General features: G+C 41.5%; 1 protein-coding gene across 1 annotated transcript; it reads right to left on the bottom strand.

Annotated features, from left to right (window-relative positions):
* Positions 1-4,765: 4,765 nt before the first annotated feature.
* On the bottom strand, positions 4,766-19,407 carry OLAH (oleoyl-ACP hydrolase; the record flags this gene model as incomplete). Its single annotated transcript, XM_084260343.1, has 8 exons — positions 19,329-19,407; positions 12,724-12,789; positions 10,566-10,697; positions 7,995-8,133; positions 7,278-7,377; positions 5,991-6,166; positions 5,118-5,203; positions 4,766-4,899 (listed from the first exon to the last, which is right to left on the bottom strand). Exons 1-8 carry the CDS (start codon positions 19,399-19,401, stop codon positions 4,766-4,768), a joined length of 906 nt encoding a protein of 301 aa, XP_084116469.1. The 5' UTR covers positions 19,402-19,407.
* Positions 19,408-20,238: the final 831 nt, after the last annotated feature.

The raw sequence follows: 20,238 nt of genomic DNA, 5'->3' as shown, positions 1-20,238 counted from the left end.
TTAGGGATCAGATCATACTATGTATGTGCAGCATGAAAACCTGTCAAGCTGACAGATGATTTCTAACCAGTTATCATTTACAGATTTGATTGAAATACAAATATTTTCATTCTTGTATAATTACATCCGTAAGATGTTTCTGTATTTCCTTTTAGCATCTGCAGTTTAAAGGAGTTTTAGAATGAAAATTGACTTCCACTTTGGGGCAATGCTAAAACTGTGTCTCTTGACCTATACATTGACATATTTCACCACCAGCAAGACAGAAAACCATCCATTCATGGGTGTATGTTATCTGAAGTGGTTGTTTATAAGTACTGAATCTACATCAGCACTAATGTCACTATTGCTAATTTAAAGTATTACATCAAACTGAAATTATTTTGCTAACTAAATTGCCAGAAATATTTGTTGTTAAGGCCTTGCTGTCTTGTTGTCAGACAGCTGATCTTGCTGTCTGTGTCATTGGCGTGTTTGGGAGACTCGGTCAGGAGGGCTCCATTCTGCAGACAGAGAGGAGCAAGGTGGAACTGACTCCCAGAGCTTGTAGCTATCAGAAAAACTGACTTGGGTGCAAGGTCCTCCTCGTTTAGCCTGTCTGTCGTTTGTGCAGTAACTCTGTGTTTCTGCTACTTCTGCCTGAAAGTTCAAGGGCTTATTACCATGTAGACCAGTTTGAGGGATTTTTTTAAAAACTCAGTTTAGTGGCAACTCAGAGCAAAGACTTTAGTTTGTGTTTACCACAGAGCCAAACAAGCCCCTCAGATGTTACTTAAACTCTGATAAATGGGGACAGAAGACACTCCATGAAATGTTTAACAGTTTACTCTCCACTGAGATGAGAGAGTTTGTACTGCACTTTTCCAGCCTTTCAGGAGAACAAATAATCAGGTTTCATGTTTCTAACCTTAACATTTGTGGAAGAAAATATTTGTTTTCTTTATCCAGAACAAAGAAGCAAAAGAGCTTTATTGTTCATATAATCCATTTTTAATTCTGATCCAAGGTAACTAAATCCAGTTACTTCAATTAAAATAGTTTCCATAATCAGTTTAATTCCTGCTAGGATGCTGATTAGAGTATGTGAAAACAAAAGAACTGTGGTGAAAGATGCTGTAAGGTCATTTCAATATTATTGATTTAGCTTTTATATCTAGTCTGGAGCACATGATTTTGGATTACCTAAATTATGTATAAAATATTCTGGGCCTTTGGGGTTTTAGTTCTGGAAAGATCCTGTATTTAGTCTTCTAGTGCTCCCAAATATTTGGTTGGTTAAAAAAAAAATAGAAAAAAAATTCTACAGTGTTTACTTGTTCTTAAAAGAATTCACACAAAACCTTGGACTTAAAGCTTCGTGTTTTTCTATGATTCTATGGTATAGATGCATTTTATTAATTAAAAATAATTGAAAATTATTGTTATTAAACCAGGAGCAAACTGCATAAGCATAGTTCTATCTCTTCAGTCAATGAAGTTTTAGATTTAAGAACATCATTTGGAAGTCACTTGATTAAGAATTCAGTATGGTAACTCTGCCAAATCAGATACTTCATAGAATAACCAAGGTTCAGAGTGTTAAGTGGACAAATGGCTCTCAGAATCCAGCTAATTCTCAGTATTGTTCTGAGTAAAGAATACAGTCTCCTTATATTCAGAATATCTCCATGTAATGGCAGTGTTGCTCAAGCTTACACCTGATGAAGGCTGTTTTAACACCCTACCTGTTCTCTGTACTTCCACATCCACCAGTCGGCATTTGGTTCTGAGGTGCCTCAGTGGGAATGTCCTGGAAACTCCTGCCGGTCAGCAGTGCAGACACTGAAGTTCTTCCTGGGCTGGGATGTTATTTGTTAATAAGCATCTGCACTGCTGCAGGATTTTTGTCCCAAGTTTTCCTTCATTGCGTTTTTAAGGGTGCTATAAACTGACAGAACGTGAGATGTGGATTATCATCACAAGCCTTTCTCATTTTATGTGCTCTGAGTTTCTCGCTGCACTTTAAAGAAGATTTGGGATTTATTTCTAATTGCTGTTTTGCAGGGAGCGTTCCTTTGCTAGAACACCCTTTTAATCATACATCATCTTTTTATATCTGCTCCTTTTTCAGCTCTGGTGTTACAGATGTACATCCTCCTGTGATGAGCACCTTTGTTCTTAGAAGACGTGCTTTCTCTTTGTGCGTTTCAAATAGCAACTGAAAATTTTGAAAAAATGTAGAAATTCCTCATAAGTTTGTACCTGGGAACTTTACTCATTAGCCAAAGTAAATCCCAGGTCCAAAAAAAAATTGAATGCCATCACAGGAGGCAGAGGTGCCCCATTTGGTGGACAGGTCTCTATGCAGGGACACTGCCATCCCTCTGGGCTACTTGTTCTTACCCTCTTTCACCTGCTACTGCCACCTTTACGCAGCCACCAGCTGATATGTCCTTACATCAGTGAACGTGGAGTTTTGTGATTGCATGAAGATCACAAAACTGATTCTTTGAAGAGACTTGAGCATGAGTCTTCTTTCATTTAAACACAGAAATAGCTCTTCTCTTGTCCGTGGATGCAGCTCTCATGCGTACTTTCTTATTTCTATCACAGTCACTTGCCAAGGAGAAAGGCATCAGTTAAGGAGACAAATGTGCATTAGCTTTTCTTATTTAAAAAATATCTTTCCTGTAAGTAGAGAAAGGTATAAAGCAGCACAGTACAGAGGTAGTGCTGAGGCTCAGTTATTTAAGCAGAGCCACAGCACTGCTGCTGAAAGCGCTGTTGAATACATGGCTGATTTTGGCACCAAGCTGTAGGCTGGCTTTGTACAGCTATGTGTAATAGCCAGTCTTGCAAGACATACTGCACTTCTGCAAATGCAGGTCCAGCCTGAGAGGTGAACTAAATCTTGAAAGCAGCATATACCATATTAAAGTGCCTCTGTCTTTTTATTTTATATGTTGTAGTAGAGTGATGACCTGGTGGGTCTGTGGTCACTGTATGAAATCTACCTCTCACGCCCTCTCTCTGGGCGTGAAACGATTCCAAACTCAGTGCCAAAGTCTAGCCTGAGACTAGTATATATAGAGAGAGAATAACGGCTCTGGCCTTGGGTTGATGTGACTGTGGGATGTGTGATGTTGCAAGGAGTAAATTTATACTTCAGTCTGTGTTTGCCTGTGTTTGGAGCTGAGTGTTGCATCATGGCAGCAGCAGTGCTCATCTCCGCGCCAACGGTTGGTCACCTCCTGCACTGTCAGCAGGGGAGTGGAAGTGGAGAGGGAGGGGGGCAGTACCACTCAGAAGGTATTGGAGCTCTGCTGCTCGCATCAGCATCGTGCCAGTCAGGGCCAAGAGGATTCAGAGATCCTCCCTGGGCTGTGAGGCTCAGTAGATGATTTCACACCCCCAGTGCGACTGAGCGACACGTACGCTGCGTTCATTGCATAGGCTGCTTGCATGAACACAGCTGTACCTATCCTGACACCAGGCAGTCTGTAGCAGTTCTGAGTGCTGAGCTGTGCAACTGGTGGAAATAGAGGTTTAGTTATTTGAGCAGTGCTGACCCTGTCAGCTAAGTAGGCCTAGTTCCCTTTCTAATAACTTACTCTCTTATTAAGCTTCTTTCCTGGGAAAAGGCTTAGACTTACCACTGAACCCAAGCGAGTAATTAAGAGTATCTAATGATACTCCTGTGTGTGCTACACTTAATGATTTAAGCACATCTCCTGAGAGGAAACCATAATGCTTTTTTCTTTCATCAGGCTGACTTTGATGGTGCTGCAGAAGATGTAAAAAAATTAAAAACAAGACCAACTGATGAAGAACTGAAGGAACTATACGGCTTCTACAAACAGGCTACTGTTGGAGATATTAACATTGGTATTCCTACACATACTTCACATTTACTCCCCTATCTTGATGAAATCAAGCAAATGTTATGTAAACCTGCATGATAATCAAAGGTCTGCATTTGTTTTGGCAGAATGTCCCGGAATGCTAGATTTGAAAGGCAAAGCCAAATGGGAGGCATGGAACCTGAAAAAAGGTGTCACACTAATTAAATTTACATAGTGTAGTCATGTTCATAGGGTGATAAAAGAGGAAAGATAATGTCTCCTGCTTTCCTTTGCAGGTTTATCAAAGGACGACGCCATGAATGCCTATATCTCTAAAGCAAAAGCAATGGTAGAAAAATACGGCATCTAGAATACTCAAAATAATTCCCACCAATAACTAACTCTTCAGTAGCTAATGAACTAACTGTTGAGAAGACTGCAATACTGCTCCTTCTTGTATAATCTGGCAGTAAAAATCTTTTAAGCATAAATTGTTTGACTGTAAAGGGCATTGACATGCATACTCTAGATTGTACCTTATTCTAAATAAATTTGAACCTAATAAATTAAGATTTCTGTAAGAACTGTGGATTTCTGTGTGTATTAAATGATGTTCAGTATTTCTGCAGGAGCATACAGACAGAGAAACTCTAAAAGTAAAATAACACAGCTGCCATTTTTTGCAAACAAGGTTGTGGGGTGAAGTGAAGGGTTTGTGCACATGCAAAGTGACGAGGGAAAAGATGAAAGCTTTTTTTAGGACCCAACAACATTTATTTTCAAAAAATCAGAAAATCTCCCCCTTTTAAAGGATTACAGTAAACAACTGGAGGAACAGAACACCTTTTAGGCATAACTGCATGCATTTATACAGAAAGAATGGCTTACTTTGAAGTGCTGTGGATGAATCTTGCACCTTCTCCCATTAAAATAGAGGGAAATGCTCAAAGATCAGCATGTTCTATACATCTTGTTATGTGTTTTGTCAAGAAAATTTCATTAGAGGGTTCCAGCAGATAAAAGTGGCCCCCAGGAAGCTTGTAAAAGGAAATATCTCCACTTGTTAGATCATGCCAGGCTGAAAAAGATATTTAAAGTGTCAGAGAAATGGCAGCTATAGTGGTCATTTTACATGACTGTTTCAAAGTTGTTATTTAATAATTATCTAAAATCAAGTATGAACTCCTTTGGTTATATATTGACACTGTTCAGTTGCTTTCTTTCATTTAAAGAGAAGATAAAAGACTGAAACACGAAAGGAAAATGTGTGAGAGGAAAACCATTTAAGCAAAGTACCTTCTAGATCATGTGGTTTATCTTCAGACCCATCAAAGCAGGTAATATCACAAGAGAAGGGGATACTCCTTTCTGTATTGTCAAAACTGTGAACGTAAAAAGCAGTAATAAAATTTTCCATAAAATACCTATATTTGGGGTTTGCCCCCACATACAAAACAGGAGAAGGGGTTACTGTATCTGTAAGAGTCTTAGCTCCTTACCCTGCTGCAATTAGATCTGAAATTTTAAAGAATGACCCAATAGTTAGTGGGGGAAAAAAGCTTCATCCTGCAATAAAAGCTTTCACCTACAATAAATGTTTGTGAGCTGCTTATATTCTGCTTCTGATATTTCAGAGCCCTTCTGAGGGGCCTGTGGCCAAAATGTCCTTGTCTTTGCCAGAGAAAGAAACCCCGACTCAGCTACGTGAACTGTTGTGTCCCAGCCAGTGGGGACAGTCGCTAGGACAGAAGCCGCTGGTTGTTCTCTAGATGCCTAGAAGTCAGGGATTCGATCTTTGGGTTGGGACAGGGGCTTTGGGATCCTGAACCCTGAGCAGCTGACGTTACCAGCCTCAGAAAACAGAAGATGTGAGAATATTCCTTTTAGCTGCTACTAACTTTGGATCCTAAGTAGAACTATAATTCTACCATGACATGTCCACTACTGTAATAACAGTCATGGTTGCTACAGCAAGCAGTGTTTTCATCTAGGGCTTAAAGCCTAGAATATAAATGGAAAAACACACAAAGGAGAAAACTATGGTTTCTGTTCATACGCTTTTTGTAACAGAGATGAGAACAAATTAGAAAAAAGAAAACCTGGAACAATCCTACAGAAGCAAAACTCTAAAATACAAATATAAATGTGATACAATTTTGTAAAACTTACGAAAATGTTTGAAGAACTCTAAGGTCCTCTCTGAAAGTATGGATCAGATGTTTCTTAATGTCTTCATTTTGCAAAAACTCAGAAGGAGTTCCTCCTAAAATTTGTATGTATGTAAGAATTTCCTCATCATCTGTATCACATAAGGGTATGCTTTTGATGGGAAGAAAGGCTTCAGACTGCCAGCAACAGACAAAACAAGTCAGGTGTTGTATATAATATACTTTAAATAATATTTTAATTAAGTAGAAACGTACAAAATAATTCTCTATCCCCAAAATACAATGGCTGATGAATTTAACATCCAGAGAGACAACTCTTGGAAAGGGTGAGTCGCCTGGTTCTGCTGAAAATACAGACTGTGAGTGAGCCAAGTACCCTCCAGGCCTGCAACTTCCACAGACAAAAACCTGTTAATGTAGTTCTGTTCAAAGTTTGACTCTCACTATTGAAATACAACTAATAAATTAATCTTTTTAGGTGAAAGAAAAGCTTCATCTACTGTGAGGCTTTTCTGACTAATGGAGGAGTGGGGAGACCGAATGATTATGGAAATGTGCTGGAATAACAATTAACTGCTCCCATGAACTACTATCTTGTACTCAGGATTGCTAGGAAGCCCCAGAAACAGAAGAACAGAAATAGCAGATGCTGACTGAGGACAGGAGGACTAGGAAAAAGCCTCTTCATCGTTGTTTTCCTGAGAAAGACCAGCACAACCCTCAGAGGGAACTGAGGATACATTAAAAGACAATGAAATATGAGAAAGGAAAGCATTAAATGGACGAATGTAGTGAGGGCTGGTGCAGGAGGTTTATGAAAGACCAGGTTACGACAGCAATTTCACATTACAGAGTCGGGAGTGGGACTTTTTTGTTTGGATTACTTTTTAGTATTAAGCCAAAGGCCATAGTAAATAATACAATATTCAGAAGAGGCAGCATTAGCTTCAGCAGCCATCTCCCTAGGCTAGGGTTAGCAGCAGTGAATATTCTGTAGCGTGAAATTCTCTGTCCACCTCAGAGATTTCCTCTAAGAAAACAGAGTAAGTTTCCACATCCATTCAGAAGCAAAGCTGCTTTCGTATTAAAGCCACTCTGCATGCCATAGCATAAAACCTTAGAATCATAGGATCTCCTGAGCTGGAAGGGACCCATAAGGTCATCAAGTCCTACTCCTGGCTCCACACAGGGCCAGCCAAGTCAGAGCATGGGACTGTGTGCATCATGCAGATGCTTACTCTTGGTAGCTAATGCACTGGTTTGTACTACTAATTATTCTGCAACTTACATTTGGGGCATGTGCCCCTGATACAAAAAGATGGATGGGCTCTAGTCCATACTTCTCTTTCAAATGTAGTGCAACTGCAAAACTAGTGTAAGATCCAAAGCTACAGCAAAAAAAAAAAAAAAAGAGAAATGAAAGCAAAGTCAGCAAAAGCAGATAGCAACACTGGAAAATTTAAACATCATTTGAGTTTCAGTGCTAACTGACTGTCCTGAAGAGTTACTGAAACCATAAATGACATGTAAATGACAGTGATATTTAGCTGATTGACATGAAGTGTATTCCTATGCCATCTGGTTTTATAAATCAGACCTTTTTAAATCTCTTTTAGTAGTCAATTTGCAGTAAGAGTTATTTTGAATACTTGGGACTGCGTGATCCTCAAAAATCTATGTGTTTGATGAATGGTTCGCCCCCTGCACTCATACAGGGCAAGCACTGACACAAATATTAACAGTCAACACAAGTATAATTTATCAGTGTAAACCACTCCCCCCAAACACACCACACTGCCAGTTTTAAACAATATTGTGCCTGAACTAATAAATTAATAACCAAGGTCTTTGAGGTCAACAGCATGTTTTAGGATGACTTGATAAAAGGCCTGATAGGAGTGGGTTGTCTGGAAGTTTTTGCAAATAAATTCAGATAACTATCTATGCCTAGAGTTCAGAGAGAAAGCTCCTTCCCCACTGTATCTAAAAATGTGTATATTTTTACCTGTGACCAAAAAATGCAAATGGTTTTTCTTGCAGTTCTTTTAACAAAACACTTGTAATTTCATTAACTACGGTTGTCATGTCTTTCGCAAAAGGCTCCTTAAGACGCGATTCTCTTCCAGGAAGCCTTACAGAGGACACTGAAGAAGAGGTGGAGGAAGAGAGTGAAAAGAATGATAGTTATTTCAAATAGAAACAACGAAATTATTTTAATTTTTAATCTATTCTGCAAAATATACGGATTAAATTAATCCTCCTTACAGTCGATGCAGTGTATTTGCTACTGCCACTACTGCCTTTTAATCCTGTGAGAGATGAAGCTTCCATCCCTTCCTTTACCAAGAAAAACATCTTCAAGGGCAGCATTAGCCAGTTGAACTCTATTACAACCATACGATTCCTGTTTTCTTCTTTGGAGGCTCTTCAGCACTATACATAGTAGATGTGGAATCTTTGCATAAATCGATAGTAATTTATATGTATGTGGAAGGACATATGATATGCTTTTATTATATTCCTTTCAAAATTGGGATTTTCCTCACTGTTTAGAGAAAATAAGGAAATAATAGATGTCAGGAGAGACCAGCACCACGCACGCAGCCATTTGTTCTTTAAAAGGGGGGGGATGGGGAAGTTGAGGGAGGGAGAGAGGGAAGGAGAAGGGAAAAAAACACCCCCAGTAACCAAAACCTCACAGATTGGGATAAGAGTAATTTACTGGGATAGCAGAAAGATAGATATAACAATAATAACAGGACTTTAGAGCAAAATATATGAAACTGGTGATGCACAGTGCAACTTCTCACTGAACCACACAGCTCAGGCTGTACAGCTCAGAGCCATCCCAAAACCAGATCGTGCCCAAAACCTGCACGTCCTGGAGCTGCCTGCTCCTCCCCCCACCAACTCCCCTTTATGCTGAGCATGATGTAATTGGCATGGAATACCCCCTTTGTCCAGTTTGGGTCACCTGTCTTGGCTGTGTCCCCTCCCTTCTCCTTAGCAGGGAAATATGAACAACTGAAAAGTTCTGGACTGCTTGGCAACAAGTAGAAACATTGGGGTGTTAGCAGTACTGCTCTGGTCCTGACTCCCAATCAGGGCATTCCATCAGCTGCTAGAAAGAAATTAACTCCATCCTAGCCAAAACCAGACCAATAGATCAGGGAAAAAATGTTGATTTTCTAAAAATCTCCTTAGCTTCTGGCATGCTGCCAAACTCATATGGATGTAATGGGTCTAATGGTTTAGATAGAACAAACCACTACTGAATATAGGAATTGTATAGGAAGCAATATAGAAATGTTTGCATCTTCTATACTCCCTTTCTGCACAAAACATCTCTGAAAAAGCATGCAGCACCCTGAATTTTATTTATATGTGTTTTCAGTTGCTCTGAGGCCATCTCCTTAGTAACCCTGTTGGAAGTAGTTCCAGTGGACAAAAGCTTTTTTTTTTATATAAAACCTCCCAACAACCCACTGTTTACAGAAAGCATACAAACATTCAGAGGACTGGAAAGCTGCAATGGGAATGCTCTCCATAAATGCTAATTTCTCTTTTTTTTTTTTTTTTTCTTTGTGGAAGGTCTGGAAAACAGCCTTGGTTTTCCTTCAAATAATTAGCAGAGGAACTTTCTAGTGCTGATATAGCCTGACAGCACAGAACTACTTCACACTGTAACTAAATGTAACTCCACTCTTACAAATCCACAGTTTAAGCTGCAGTTTTGATACAAGGAGTGCAAACCCATGCATACTCTGGGCAACAGAAATTCATTCTGTACAGTCTCTTAATATTAAAAATAGTTCTCAGATCTTCACTGTTAACCTTGCTGATGCCTTTTTTTAACATATCCAAAGGCTGAGTGAGCTGGGACTGTTCAGTCTTGAGTAGACTAAGGGGGGATCTAATTAATGTTTATAAATATCTTAAGCATGGGATTCAGGGTGAATGGGCCAGCCCCTTTTCAGTGGTCTGTGGGAACAGGAAAAGGGGCAATGGCTGCAAGTTGGAGCACAGGAAGTTCCACACCAACATGCAGAAGAACTCTTTCTCAGTGAGGGTGACAGAGCCCTGGGACAGGCTGCCCAGGGAGGTGGTGGAGTCTCCAGCTCTGGAGATATTCAAGACCCGTCTGGACACCTGTCTGTGCAATATGAGCTGGGGAGCTGCTTTGGCAGTGGGGTTGGACCCGATGATCTCTCGAGGTCCCTTCCAACCCCTACGATTCTATGATTCTATGATATTAGCAATAAGCCAGTGTATTACTGTTTCTGAGACATATCCAATACCTTCTGAAGCAGTCAGGCCTACTATTGTCCTGTGAAATCTAGCTCTGAGGATGTAATGTTTTACCTAGTCAAGTATCATTTCATCCAAGGTGGTACAGAAACTTAGCAAATGCTGCACCCTAATGGAAACACTAATTTCTAATGGATTCCTTTCTGGAGAAGACCCAGTGGAAAAAAGATTGTAGTGCTCTCAAGAACATTGAATTTAATTGAAAAAAATTGGCTACCATGTATTTCAGACTTGCTTAACTTGTGCTTTAACTACACAAATGACTAACCTTCAATAGAGTTACCGAAGAGTTTGCCCCATTGAGCAAGTTGAGTAGTTCCACCTCCAGCCCACGGAAAGCAAATCAGCCTACAAAGAGCATTTGGCCTCTTGTATGGACAAACAACCAGCTTCTCCATTCCTAAAAAAATCCAAGGAAACAACATATCACTCTAGAACAAGACTCCTCAGGTATAGGAAAATTAAAGTCAACTAAGTCACATTTGAAACAATGGGCTACAATATTTTCTGTCATCGGCACTCTACCTGTTAAGATATCAGATAATCTTTATGCAACAGTGGAAACCAGTTCTGCTTTTATAAATGGTGATGGAATAGTATTAGGCAACACCCTTGGTTAATATTTTCTCCTATTTGAGTCACTGACCACGAAAAATGTAACAAGCAGCAAAAAAAAAAAAAAAAAATGATAGGGGATTTCAGGATGACCATTTGAAAGCACAGGCTCTCAGAACACACACAAAAACATAAGGTCCATCTAAAGACCTAGAAAATGTAAGGACCACCTAGTTCAATATTCTTTCTACTACAGTGGTAAAATGGATGTCTAGGGAATGTCTGGATGCAGTTTCTTTATATACAGGAAACAACTATGAGTTTCTGTTTCATGTATTTACACCGCCTCCCCTTAAATTCCTATGAATGATTGATGTCAACAACATCCTCCTGCAATGAGTTGCACAGCTCTTCTATCTGTTGCTTAAAAAATTATCTCATCTTTGTTTTTAATCCAACTGCTACAACTTCATTGGATGGCCACAGGGTAGTTTGGTAAGCAAAGTGAATGATGCATCTGTCTGAATTTGCCACCAAATATTTCTGAGACTTTCTGTCACACTGTCTCTACCCCCACTCAGCTCTTTTTTCCAGATGGGAAAAGGCTTGCCTTGCTTTGATATCCCTTGTGTGGCAGTACTTTCATACTCATGGCCAGCATCACTGGACTTTATCTCTTTTGTTATATTCTTTTTGAGATGGTGGAGTACCCAGAGCCACACTCAGCTTTACCAGCTTTTGTGCTTTTGCTTACTGACTGACAAAAGTAATAGCTGAGGCAAAATTTATATCTGTTCCTTTCCTGAGGAGAAGGACAAGTAGCATTGAAGATGCCAACTGCATGATCTCTAGCATCAGGTACTGTCTTTTCTAGCTGAAGAAAAAAAGCCATTTTCAACCATTTTATTCTTCCTCACTGGTGCTCTTGTCCTTTATTCTTGCTAATCAGAGTTGCAGACATCATACTACTGATAAGGGTGTTGGGCTGTGTTCTGTCAACCTTGTGCAACACACCATGTGCAACACAAGTACCTGGTAAAAATAATTACATGCAACAGTGATACAGAATAAAAAAAATAAAATAGGTGTTCTGCAACCTTTGGAATAAACTCACATGTTCCTGTTTGCTAAAAAGACTGCACAACAGTCATTAGGGGATAACAAGCAGCAAGATTCCATTTCCAAAATGCTGCAAATCACTGTGGGTATTATTTCTTGCTTCAAATATAGCTCTGTATATGCAAGGGCTGACCCACCATACAATACACCTGTATGCCTACATGCAGTCTTCTGTACCTGCACAAAAAGTTTAAGAGAAGAGACTAGGCAGCAGTTGATAAGAATCTTACAACTAACTCATGCAAATGAGACAGAAGAAAATCGACCAAAATGTTGCTGGGGCAATTTCTTGATTTTCATGCAATGTTTAAACTGGAAAGTTTGTCAACTTTTGTTAAGAATGACTTCAAAGCAAGTATAAGAAGAACAAGCCAAACCAATGTGTATCAAAAATCACGGCAGACAATGTGATCTTAAAAATAGCTGAAGGGTGGTGGAACCGGCGCTGCAGAAGACGTAATTCCTCATTTAGCTTCAGTACCATTAATCCCATTTACACAGTTACTTCTTCCACAAAAAGACACAAACCCTCCAACATTTCCAAAGCCAATGTTTTAACTTGTCAAAGAAGAAAAGAAAAATCTCTTCTTGAACTGATTCCAAGGGCGATACAGTAATTACAAGCAGGCTAAGGAAGCACATTTAGTCACAGTCCTTAAACTATTTAAGGACACATTACCAGTTACTGAGAATCTTTCACACTTTCTACTCACACAGGCTTATTCCACCCAGCTCACTTTAGGTGCAAATACCTGAACAGCCGTGAAGACCACCAGCGCCAGGGAAGGACAGCCCGAGGGGGGATCCACTGCTCCGCGCTGCACAGCAAGAAGCAGGAGTCAGAAGGTTCATGTATCAGCAGCCGTGGAGCAAAGCCGGCCTCGCAGGAGAGGACGGGACCCGGATCCAGGTGGCACAGCCGCCTGCTTTTATGTCTTTTCTAGGCTTAAGGGGAGGAGCCCACACCCTAGAGAAAAGGCAGGGACTGAGGCACACAGCATCCCAAAAGGGAGACAGAAGCATCATGTGTTAGGCGTGAAACACAGCATTTGGCAGCAGTGTAAGGAAGGAGTGCCGCATCGGCCCCAGTGATTTAAAAGGCACAGATTAACATGCTCACGGCAGTGCAGAAGTTGAAGAAGTTTTAATACACTGAGGCCCACAGCCTCACTGAAGAAAAAAACCCTCATAAAGTAGCCCAGCCTGCCGTAAGAACTGTATTGGAAAGCACAGCTTGCACTGCTGCTGGACAGTGCTGTAGGGGTCTGAAAATGCAGCTGCAGAAGACCACCACCTGATTTGATCAAAACACTGTGTTTGGTTAGGAGGCCAGTTGTAGTTTCTACAAGCTGGAACACAGCAAGGCACGAACACACTGAGGTCACATACAGTAATTCTGTATTAGCCAGCATGTTACGCTCCTGGTGGCCAGGTGCTATCAGCAACCCAAAACCCCAGTGCATTTTGTGGCTGCATTGGTAGCACTAGGAAGATTGGCACTTGTTTTTTCCTTTTTGTTTTTAGTGCTACTTTACCAAAAATATCAGTATCAATAAAGTAAAAATATTGAAAAGCAGTGACCAAAGCTAAGGGACTCGAGTGCCAGAATGGGTTCTGGTGCTTAACTCATGGCACATAAACCAGACTACTTTGTAGTGTTCACATTCACCTTCGTGCTTCTACAGTTCTCTTCATCATTTCTAGGAAACGGAAAGGTTTGCAGTGTTAGAGAAAAGCCTGCCTGTTGACCTAGCCAGCAAGCACTGCTCCATTCCCAAACGAGGTCTGCAGGCTTCTACTCACTTCTGATTTCTGCCTTCCTGGGAGCCCTAAATCAACCCTTCCAGCTGCAGCGGTTTGGGATGAGGGCTGGTCCCAGGCTCTGCAGCTGCCTCTTCCAAATGACAAAAGTGGAAACTGTTGCTAAGGCTCCTTTCCCAGTACTTTTATGTTGTAATTGTTATGAAGTAACATGAGGCACACCTAGGTTTGGAAGGTGCACAATATAAAGCAGCTTATATTGGCTAGTCCTGACCTGTGCTGTTATGCCCAGTACTGCTTCTCCACATGATGCATCTGCTATCAGAGGCATTTGATTATAAGGTACAATTCATAATAAAGCACCTATTATGCTTTATTTATTCCTACCTCCAACTGTGCTGGCTGTAAAATCTGACACCCAATGTTAATGTTATGAAAGCCAGCTGCTACAAACATCAGGTTCAATAATGATGCTCCTGAAAGTAATAAAATACTACTGGAAACAATTATTTCCTAATTTAGGCTGAAAATAAAGTAGGTTAAGAAAAAGAATTTGAAAATACAGTACTAATCAAAGATGATATCTCCTTCAAAATAATGAAATTATAAATTCCATGTGCTGTTTTTTTCCATTTGCCTTCTTGGTTTTTTTTGTTTTCTTTCAGTATCAGAGGACTAGAAATTTGTTGGTTTTCATGCAAAAAAAAAATTAAGATGCATTAAGATGCCAGTCTCAAATAAATTGTGTTTGCCATCTCCAGGGCTGTAAGCAGAGGGCTTTACAGAACCAACTTTGCCAACTCAGTACTAGGAATAGAATAGAACAGAATAGAACTTCAGCTGACTAATTCAGGGCTGACCAAAACTTAAAGCATGTTAAGGGCATTGTCCAAATGCCTCTTCAACACTGACAGGCTTGGGACGTCGACCACCACCCCAGGAAGCCTGACCCAGTGTTTGACTACTCCCTCTGTAAAGAAATGCTTCCTGACGCCCAGTCTAAACCTCCCCTGGTGCAGTTTTGAACCATTCCCACCTGTCCTGTCACTGGATCCCAGGGAGAGGAGCTCAGCACTTCCTTCTCCACATCCCTCCTGAGGAAGCTGGAGAGTGCAGTGAGGTCACCCCTCAGCCTCCCTTACTCCAAACTAGCCAAGCCCAAAGCCCTCAGCTGCCCATCATAGGACATTCCTTCCAGGCCTTGCACCAGCTCTGTTCCCCTCCTCTATAACCATTCAAGGACCTTCTCATCCTTCTTAAATTGTGGGGCCCAGAACTGTGCAGAGTACCCCAGGTGAGGCTGTACCGTTGCTGAATACAGCAGGATAATCACCTCTCTTGACCGAGTGGTGATGCTGTGTTTGGGGCACACCAGGATGGGGTTTTCCCCCTTGGCTGCTGACTCCTGTTCAGCTTGCTGCCAACCAGCACCTCCAGACCGCTTTCTGCAGGGCTGCTCTCCCACCAGTCTTCTCACAATTTATACTTGGGCCCGGTGTTACTCCCTCCTAGGTGCAGAATCCGCCATTTCAAGTTGTTTAGTTTCATCCCACTAATCATGGCCCAATGCTCCAATCTATCTCGATCCCTCTGCAAGGTGTCTGGTCCTTCAGGAGAGTCAACAGTGTCTCCCAGTTTGGTATCATGACCAAACTTGTTAATGATGCATTAAACTCCCACACCCAGATGTTTGATAAATATACTGAAGAGAACTGGCTCTCGAATTGAAACCTGAGGAACATCTGTCACCAATCAGATGTAGCCCTATTCAGTACAACCCTCTGATCCCTGTCCTTCAGCCAATTCTTCACCCAGTGCACCATAAACCTACTCATCATACATCCTTTTCCAGAAGGATGCTGTGAGGGACAGCTTGATGCCTTACTAAAATCCAGAAAAACTACATCCACCCCCTTCCATTTATCTGCCAGGCAGATGACCTTATCATAGAAGGATATCAAATTAGTTCAACGGGACTCTCCCTTTCTGAACCGGTGTTGACTGTGCGTGATTGCATTATTCTTTAAATGCCTATTAGTAGTACTTAGCTTATCATTCTCCATAATTTTCCCAGGAACTGAGGTCAGACTAACAGGGCTATAGTTCCCTAGGTATTCATTCCTCACACTCTTTTTGTAGATGGCAAAAACATTGGATAGCTTTCAGCCATCAGAGAGTGGTCTTGCCCTAACGATCTTGCCGTAACATCTGCTAGCTCCTTCTTCCTCTGGGATGAGTCCCATCCAGCCTCATGGACTTGGGAGCATTGAGCTGGTAGAGCTGATCCCTTAAAATTTCAGTGCCTACAAATGGCAAGTTACTGCTCCCACACTCATGCTCCAACACACAGAACTGGGCAACCCAAAGTCTATGAGTGTTACTAAAGACTGAGGCAAAAATGCATTGAATGCCTCCACTTTTTCCCTATTAGTCAGGTGAACATCTTCAAAAAGTATCGGTCCAATGTTTTTTTTAGACCTCCTCTTGCTATTAGTGTACTTAACACACCCTCCACATCCCTTGTTACCTGAAACAACACTGACCAGTTTCAACTCTAATTGATCTTTGGTCTTTCATCTCTTCTCCCTGCACATATGAACATTAGCACTGCAATCTTCCTGTGAAGCCTGACCTCACTTCCAGAGGCCATACAATTTCTTTTTCCTCTTGAGCTCCATGAGGAGTTTGTTGTCCAGCCAAGCTGGTCTTTTGCTCTCAATGCTTGACTTACTGTGGAGTTGCCTGCTCCTGTGCTTCTAAAACATGGTTCTTAAAGACTGACCAGTATTCATGGACTCCTAAGTTGTTAAAAGCAGATTCCCAGGAGACTTTGCAAAACAAGTGTGTGCTCACAAAGTCTGGGGTTTCAACTTTTCTATCCTTTTCTCTCATTACACTGAAAATTTTAAACTCAAGCATTTCATGACAACTGTGGCCAAGACAGCCACCTTCCATCACATCCCCCACAAGTCTTTCTCTATTCACAAATGGCAGATCTAGGAGGGCAGCTTTCCTAGTCGCCTGACAAGATGTTAACTCCTACCAACTTCCAGAATTTCTAAGACCAGCTTGTGATAGTAGAATTATATTCCCAGTTGTTGTCTGGGAAGTTGAAATGTCCTGTAAGAACAAAGACTATAAATCCTGAAATGTCTTCTAATTGCCTATAGAATAACTCATCTGTGCTTACATCCTAGCTGTGCGATCAGTAGTGGACACCTACTACATCTCCTTTGTTTTCCATTCCCCTAATTCTTGCCCAGAGGCTCCCAGCCATATTACTGCTAACTGTAAGGGCTATACAATCAAATCTCTCTCTTATGTATAGTGCAACACCTCAACCTCACCTGCCCTGCCTATCCCACCTGAACTGTCTGCAACCCTCCAACCCAGAACTCCAGTTGTGAGACTCATTCCACCCAGTGTCACTAATACCAATGATACTGTAGCTTGGGGAGCTGAGCAATGCTTCCAGTTCATCCTGTTTGTTTCTCATACTGAGTGCGTTGGTGTACAAGCATTTCAGATATGCTCCTGAGCACTCCATACTCCCAGGAGCAGCGTAAATATTCCCACCAGCACTGCCACCCTCAGGGGGTGCCATGCTAACCCTTGGCTTAGCTGCTGTAATACTGTTGGTATCCTCTCCTCCCCATCAATTCTGGTTGAAAGGTCTCTTTATCTGTCAGCCAGTTTACACCCAAAGATGTCTTTCCCCATTGGGACAGGTGGATCCTGTCAGGGTCCAGCATACCTTGCCTGTTGAAGGGTCTTCCATGGCTTAAAACCCCAAAGTTTTGGCAAAGGCACCAGTCCTGGAGCCAGGTATTGATATCCTGGGCTTGCTTGTGTCTTCCAAAGTCTCCGCCTGCTTACTGAGAGGATTGAGGAAAACACTACTTGTGCTCCCACAGGTTTTAGCATTCTTCCCAGGGCTCTGAAATCTCTTGACTGACCTCAGAATTCTTGTTGCAACATCATTTTTATCCACGTGAAAGAGCAGGAATGGATAGCAGTCTGAAGGCTGTACTAGGCTCTTCAGTCTTGTGGCAATGACCCTAATTTGGGCCCCAGGGAGACAGCAAATTTCCCTGAAAAGATGGTCTGATCTGCCAAGGAGTGCTTTTGTTCTGTACAGGAGGGAATCACCAATGACCATAACTTGCCATTGTTTCTCCTTGGCACTGGCCCTAAGGCAGGTTTTGTTGTGAGGGGTTGGTATTTCTGACCTTGGCAAGGCTGCTTGCACAGGTTCCTCCTCTATCTCATTATGCGCTTTGTTTACTATGCCCCGGGCCTTGTACCTGTTCTGTAAGGGTATCTTGGAGGCTTGGTTAGACTGTAAAGAGGGATTTCTCTTACCACTTCATGCTGTAACCTTCTGCCACCCCTCCTTACCCCTTGTGATGCTGCTTTCCTCCTGGTGCAAAGCAGGTCCAGGACCTGCCTCCCTACTGGCCATGCTGAGTTGGCTTCCAGGCGTCAGAGGCAGCGAAGTATGGCTACACTGATCAATCTCCCCCATAGGTTCTAGAACACTCCACAGATGTTCCTCATCCTTAAAGTTCTCTTAGCTGCTACTTTGTGGCAATTTTCAGTCTCTTTTGGACCACAGTCCTAATCCAAATGGTAAACTGGGAAATGTCCTCATTCTCTAAAACCTGATACTTACATACTGTCTACTGAAGGTAAATGACAACACACTGCAGATCATAGCAACTGAAATACATCAAATAAACTGTCACTTCTAGCAATCTGCAAGATTAAAAGTCTCATCACTTACAGGATGACTAGCAAGTATTATGATTTTTTTTTCAGAAATTATAATGAAATAGTGCAAGAGTAGTATTTTATCCAGTAGTTAATAATACTGGAAACTCACCAACATAATTGTTGTTCAAGAATAGAAACATTACTGGGGCAGTTGCAATTCACAGTAATTGAATGATGTGACTCATTTTGAGCAGTAAAACGAGCACATACAAATCCCTGAAGTAAATCAACAAGGAAGCATGTGTTTCTCAGTTGCACACGTAACACTTAATGAACTAAGCTCTGTATGTTGCTTAAGAAAGGTTGACTTTTAGTATAGGCAGTTGTGAAATTCATTTGATTGTACGTACTCCGAGTAGTTTATTTTCTCCTCTGCCAATCATTATCTATTGCCAATAAATATTTATTATTTTAGCACATCTGCACCCTTTTTAACACCTTTACTGCAACTATACTTTATTTCTTAGTCACTCCACTTCAAAGGATAAAAATAAGGATACACTTAAATCCTTCTCACCGTTAGCTGCCTAGAGGCATGCGATCAAGCAGTTCTCATGCCATCCAAAGGAAAGCAGCAGTAACCCTCCTCTCTAGGACAGTCTTGAGACAGAGACAGTCTTAAATGAATCAAAAATAGCAGGCATCCCAACCTGTTAGTTTTAAGTATGGCCTCAGAGAACCATACACAAGTAATAAAACAGGAGTTACGGGGATGTAACATGGAGGGAAAAGCAGAATTTGCAGAAGGGAACACTTTAGAGATGCATTAGCAGGATGGCTGGGAGAGGTGAGTGACCCAGACAGAGCACTGGAGAAGTCTCACCTGGAATTCTGCCTATAACGCTGGTAACCCTCTTCAAGAAGGGTGACTTCAAACTGGATCTGATGTAGGGCATGGCTAGAAAAGAGAGTTTATGAAAGACAATACATTACTTACTACAAATACACTGTGAGACGAGGGTAGGGGAAGTGAGGACATGCCAAGTAATGGTTGCACATTGTCCATGAATTGGCTAGAAATAAGATTTTTAACCTCTGGACCCATCAGATTTAGGAACAGCTTTCCAGAAAAGCCACCTGCTTTAGGGCGGACATTCAGGTTATAAAAGCAGTTATAGAACTTGCATGAGTATGGCTTGGTGAACTTCAGCACCATGCTCCTATTAGCTTGATGCAGGAATGAGTCTGTATGTGTGTGAAGAAGGCCAGCTAATTGCCTATCCTTATCTGAAGTATCACAGTAACTAATAGAACTGCTTCACTGGTGCACCTGAAAAAAAGAGCTTCTGAGAAAGAACAAAACCTCACCAATGCCCTGGGGTCAGCTGCAAATACAGAAATGTACTGTGGCAGGACCCCAGAGACCTAGAGGAGACCTGTCTGCACTTTCTCCTTGCAGCAGACACCAAAACCAGGGAAATGGTGTCTCACTTCCAAAAGCCGGGTTTTAAAAGGACCAAAATCAGAACAAAGAACCTTCAAATAAAGAAATCTGGGCAGGAAACAGATTCTCTCCTCCTCTCACCCCCAGCCCACATTGCAGTTTTGAGACTTCTACCTGAGGGTGCTCAGATGATCCCTGTCTGAGTACAACCTTGTGGCACTCCACAGGTGTCTCTGATCTAGAATGCAGCAGCCTTAACAGTGCAGAACTGCTGGCCAGCCACAACCTCCTACAGGAACACAGTAAGGCAATACCAAGTGATGTGCAACAACACACACACTATTGTCTC

Source organism: Gallinula chloropus (genome assembly GCF_964237585.1).
Source record: "Gallinula chloropus genome assembly, chromosome: 2".
NCBI lineage: Eukaryota > Metazoa > Chordata > Aves > Gruiformes > Rallidae > Gallinula > Gallinula chloropus.
The sequence above is the reverse complement of the archived record's forward strand: the minus strand, read 5'-3'. Positions and strand labels throughout refer to the sequence as shown.